The sequence below is a fragment of the Ptychodera flava genome, chromosome 16 (genome assembly GCF_041260155.1).
Source record: "Ptychodera flava strain L36383 chromosome 16, AS_Pfla_20210202, whole genome shotgun sequence".
Classification (NCBI taxonomy): Eukaryota; Metazoa; Hemichordata; class Enteropneusta; family Ptychoderidae; genus Ptychodera; species Ptychodera flava.
Genome location: NC_091943.1, coordinates 35519254 through 35525257, shown reverse-complemented (window position 1 = coordinate 35525257; position 6004 = coordinate 35519254). Strand labels below are relative to the sequence as shown.

General features: G+C 45.6%; 1 protein-coding gene across 1 annotated transcript; it reads right to left on the bottom strand.

Annotated features, from left to right (window-relative positions):
- Positions 1 to 1387: 1387 nt before the first annotated feature.
- LOC139114001 (uncharacterized protein F54H12.2-like) lies at positions 1388 to 2719 on the bottom strand. The gene has a single exon (XM_070675473.1). It carries the CDS (start codon positions 2717 to 2719, stop codon positions 1388 to 1390), a length of 1332 nt encoding a protein of 443 aa, XP_070531574.1.
- Between the last annotated feature and the right edge of the window lie 3285 nt (positions 2720 to 6004).

Genomic DNA, 6004 nt, shown 5'->3' with positions numbered 1-6004 from the left:
ATGGAAAGTTCATCTTATGTGTTCTTCTTTTCAGAGCTCTCTCTGACATCTGTCTCCGTGGACAAGGACAGGAAAGTTGCTCGGAAGCTGGTGAAGTACGTCTATGCTAAATGTATCCTGCAGAGAGTTGACCAAATCATCACAGAGCAGTGTGAGGGATGTCAGCATAATTACTTGTCACAGAGGGAACACGAGTGTTTGTACTTTGGTGGCACAGCCTCAGGACAGAGAGAAACCATTGCACTACATTTCAAAGCTGCAGCAGAGAGGATCGACATGGCGTCAGTGGAAAAGGCTGCTAGGGCGGTTGCCGAGTATTGTGACATCACCTTGGAACATGGCTTACTCAACCTGGATGAGTTATTGCAGTTGTTGTATTATCAGTGGGCCGATGATCCTGAAGAATGTTGTCACTGTGTATGGTATGGTTAAGTGCAATGACATCATCGATGATATCATGCCTACCAATGCCGATCAACCTTCCAAACAGTGACTTTGTATTAACTGTTCTATGAATTCAACGGACTTGAACTATTCCAGAGACTTTTTTCATGCGTTTCAAGAATGTTTATGAAAGAAAGTTCCATTGCATTTGTTGTTGTGTTGTTTTAAAAAAGAAATAAAATTCACGTTTTAATGTTTTGAGAAATGAAATATGATACCTCTCTTTGTATTTATTTTGAGTGAATGCATGTGTGAGAACGAGTATGAAAGAGATGTGCTTTGAGCAAGAAGGAAAGGACACTGACGACTGATTTTTTTTTTTTTTAATCCAACCAACAACTGGTTTTTTTTTTATTATTGAACACTTCAAACAAGAGGAGCATTGAAGTACATAACACCAAATTCTTTAAAACTGTGGTTTTAAAAAGCTAAGATCATAAATGTCAAAGTCAACACCAGTCAAATTCTCGATGAAATCGTTCACAAGAAAGTCATTCAAAGTCAAATCCTCGGTAAACTGTTGAATAATAGCTGGCATGCTCCATCCCCGGCAACGATGCAACAGGTAATACAGAATGTACTGTCCACACACAGATGACAGGGGTCCCTGGAGTCTCTGCCTGTTGAAGGTCCAGTCAGCACAGTTCCTGTCAAGAAACACCTTGAAAGAGCTTTGGCTGGGGGGACATCCATATGAGTCAAAGTATTCACCATGACTACCATCCACAAAGTAAAAAGCCACCCAATGTCTTCCTGGTTTGGTACTGGGATCCACGTTGGCAACAAAAGCGGCAGGAAAGGATTTGAGTTTGGCCTTGGGTAACTTATCAGAGGCTCTCACCCCACCAAAAGAGGATGCCGTGTACTGATCTGCAAGCAAGATCTCCCTGAGCTTGAGAGTGTCCATTCTTCTCTCGTGTGATGTTCGTCCAATGATCAGGGATCAAAAGTCAAACAGGACGTTGCGATCTCTGTCAATTTCAATGACGTTGTCCAGCTCGCCATACACGAGTAAATTCACCGTATTTGGCAGGGCTTGTCTGAACTGCAGTTCGATGCCCAAGTTGCCTTCTTTGACCAGGTTCAAATGTCCTCCGTCAGCAGACAAGTCAGGTGTGAGATCAAAGGCAAACAGTGTGTATCCATTGTCGTATTCATAGCGATTGATGTTGATTCCTTCATCCCGACCTATTTTATTTGTCCCTGTAAACAGGGAATAGTAGGCCATGATGAATGATTGGCCGCCAGCTTGGGTGAAGTCCAGTTTCAGGGGTTTGCTCGGCACTTGTTTTCCACCCACATTTAGGACCAGTGACGTCATGTCGTAATGTTTGAAGTTGAAAGGATTCTTCTTGTATGAACCATTGAAGGCATCGTTGTCTACCAGACCCAAGACCACTCGTTTAGGTAGCTGTCCCAGAAAAATGTGGTCTTTATTGAACGACATGGTGTCTCCGGGAATGGACAGAACCTTCATCACACAACGATGTATGGGATACTTGGACGGTCCCTGCTTTAAAGCTTCTGCATGGCCCAGCTGTACCGACGGACTGAGTTTTATTTTCCTGACCAGTAGTGTGGCTTCAGAGACTACAGCTTTGAAGCCTGGATTTTCTGCAGAGCTCACAAGGGAGAAGGCATTCTTACTTCTATTAAGTTTTAGACGTAATTCGACACCATTCATTAGATATTTGGGCTGAAAGAAGAGATCCGAATGGATGGGTCCTACCATATCGACAACTTTACTGCCAGATGTGAAGGCATATCGGTTTTTCAGTCCCTTGTTCACTTCTCCACCTGCTTTGGTAGGGTCCACTTCATCCATTTTCAAGTGATAGTCCTTGAAGAATAGGGCTGAACCGATATGGGTGACTTTGGCCTCCTCACCGTAATTCAACAAGGTCTCCAACATCGCTCGGTAGGGGTAAGTAGGGGAGGGGTTGGATATCATTTTGCCATTGAGGTGTACATCCACTTGGCTGAACAGTGAATGGAGCCACAAGTTGACGGGACCCACTGCTGCATCTGCACCGATGTTAGTACCATCGGCTTTTGTAATCTTAGCCTTGATCAGAAGGAGTGTTGAGGACAGATCGATGTAGTCTTCCCCTGAACCCGAAATCACAAATTCGATGGGTCCCGATTCCACAATGTGTGTCAGGGGATGCACTTCTTCCCATTGTCCCTCTTCCACACTGGTCTGCGTTGGAGGAACCGTGAACAAGTCAAGTTCACTCTTGGTACATTCGCAGGAGTGTTCGTGAAGAAATGCCATGATGAAAAGTGTCAGTCAAAAATGTCGGGAGATCTTCTCTGTCGCTTGGCTTTGGAGGAAATGACCCTTCTGCGTGGTGCTCTGCGTTTTATACCACCACCATTGCCTGGGAGACAAACTGTCTTAAACCCCTTCCTGTCATCAGGTCTTTGCCAGCTTTCAATAATCGTCTTTTTGCAGAACGCTTCACGTTACGTCCGCTCAGTGCATCGCCTGCAATGTTGAGTCCTGTTCTCAACATCTGTCTGCCAAGGACTTTGGCGCCTTGTTTGAGCAGTGGCGTGGCTGCGCGGAAGAGTCCACCGAGGATGCCGCCCAAACCATATCCTCGTTGTACGGCTGCTCCCTGAAACGATGCTCCATTTCCAACCTGATCCAAATAAAACTTCTTGTATGTGTCGGGGTTGTTTTCATAGACTCGCCGTCTGCGAGACATGTTCATGACTACAACAGTGTTGGACGTCGTTTCCTGAAGGCTAGTGTCACGATCACTTTCCCACCTTGAAATGGCACTTTTTGACCCATGTCGTCTCTTATGTAGACTTCTACTGTATCGAATTCACGATGTCTAAGGGGAAGAAAGTATGGAGTGTGGAAGGTGCGGTTGATCATCTGGCCATGGATCCCTTCCACATTTTCTATTCTCAGCAGGGGTGCATACACATCTCCGACCAACTGTTCATCCACTAGGTCGCAGTACACATACAGAGAAGAGAGGTTTCGAACGTTGAACATGAAAGGTGCATCACTCTTCTGTCTTAAGATGGTATTGGGATAAAATCCCATGAGTTCGGCCAGACCTGGGAGAAAGTGGAGTCTGGCACCCTCACTCACATCAGCAGTTACTTTCCTGGATACCGAGTCGAAAGTCAACTGGACATTGTCGGGTAAGCCTTGCCCTCTCAGAGTGGTCAGTATACTTCCAAAACCATCATAGTAACCTGCAGGTATTTTGACAAGTGTCTCTCTATGGTCCTGATCATTGTACAGGAGCAAGTTCCTACCCTCGACCACATTATACCAAGTGAATGGTAGTGTATTTCCATCAAGGCCACTTCCCAGTTCCCCTGCAGAGAAATGTGTTTGGGTAATTTCACAGTGTAGCCTGTCACAGTATTATCCGGAAAGACGTCCATCGATGCATTGCTTGGCAACGTCAAGAAGAAGGGGTATTCAGCCATGATGACGTTGAGTTCCAAATGTGGTGATTGGTCAGAGCACCTCCTTATTATATCTTTGCCAAGTCCGTCACCCAACTGTTAAACTTGGCTGGCCAACCGTACCACTTGACCAAGTATTCTGTCTTTCCCTTTCTCTGTCTCGTCTTGAGTACCTTTTCCACTCTGAAGACATCGTCGTCTTTCTTGACCACTCTTTGCAGTTCTTGCTCATAGAATGTCCCTTCTAACTCTTCACCATCGTAATCTTTCAACTTGTACAAGGGTGGTCGATCAGAGATCCGTCCTGATATGGTAAAAACCTCTTCAGTCCAATTGGGGAGGTAGCCCTTTTTGAACATACGTTTGGCTTTGCTGATGCGTACTTGATCCCCAATGTCATATTTGAATCTGACGGTTTGGGGTTCAAAATGACTGTACAGTGTATCCCACACTTCCTTCTCGTTGGTCTTGTTCACATTGGCAGGTTTTCTCTTGATGCTGCGGTGCCAGGTGTTGTTGTAAGATTGCATCAATTGAGGAAGAATGGAGATGTAGTTCAGGGTGTTGTTTCTGGTGAAGTATTTCCACATTTTGGTTTTCAGGGTCCGATTGAACCGTTCGACCACGGACGCTTTTGTTTCATTGCCGGTGGTGAAGAAATGAATGCCTTCACCCTTGAGAAATTTTTGGAATAAGTGGTTGACAAACTCTTTACCCTGGTCCGTCTGCAGTTTCTCTGGTTTTCTCCCACTTTTTAAAATCAGTTGGAAGGCAGACACCAAGGTGGTTCCACGTTTATCTTTCAAGGGAATGGCCCAGGCATACTTGGACAGGATGTCAATGCAGGTGAGGATGTATCGATACCCTCGGTTGTATTTCGACAGGGAACTCAAGTCGGCAAGATCAGCCTGCCACTGCTGGTCCATACCCCCGACGATTACTCTAGCCCTTGGAAACCTCCATCGCACTGGCTTGTGCAGTGTGTAAGTGTCCTGACGTTGCATCCATTCCCTCACTTGCTGACGGGTGATTTTCACCCCCTTTCTCTTGCAGCACGGTAAACAGCATCGATTCCTCCAAAACTTGCAGAATGACTTGGTTCGTAAAACACCTGACTGAGATGTTGGTCTAAGTCCATCGATTTGGTCGCACGTTTCATGTTTGATAACGATGGACCCAGAACAGCAGGCACAAAGACACCTTACACGTTTGAGAAAATCACTTACAGAAAGAGAGGGGGGACAACACTCCATGACCAAACCTCCTGTAAAATGACCAGCAGCAGAATGGGCATTGTTTTAAAAGTCGATCCAACTCTTTGGATGATGCCGAGGTCTTCTTGCTGTTGAAATGACAGGAGACACCCTCTTCTTCTTGACAGGCAGCTGTTCGCCGAACAATTCGGATCCACCATCCCTGTTGTCGCTGTGAATTAATCCTTTGGATTTCTTCCAAGACTGGATCCAGTTCCACCTATCTTTGTTGCCAACCAAGTCTTGGGGAACGTTCATGGTAGACAATACCTGTGCAAACTGTTGCCATCCCCTAGGAGTGAAAGTTTTCCTGCGACGTAAAACATCATTGACGAGATCTACCATGTGGGTGCCAGGTACAGGACTGCCATCGTACATCAATTCCCCCTTCTCATTCCAGTCAATCAGATCGTTCTGTTTCACTTTCTCCAGAAGTAGTTGTGCCTTTTTCTTCATAGATTTTGGTACACTTTCCATGACATCCAATTCAACTGCATCTCTTGGCTTTGGATCGTCGATCCCTTCCCCCTCTGCAGTTAGGTTCAATGAAGACACGGTAGAGGAAGTTGCACCAGTTTTTCTTTCAGTAGGGACGATGCTGATTTTCACGGGTTCATTCCTTTTGTCCATAAAAGCCCTATACTGCTGGAGGGCTTGTTGGTACAGTTTGGTTTTTTCATCATCAGCTAAATCTGTTCTCTCCAAAACCTGTTGCATCTCCCGATCTAATGAGGATAATACCTTGGTGACGGGATGTGTAGCCTGATTCTGCTGCACTTGTATTGTATCAAGCAATTCCTGTGGCACAAGTGCCATCTTCTTGGCGTGTTCCATGGGCATGGTGCCTGTCACTTAAACAAGAGACTTCCCAG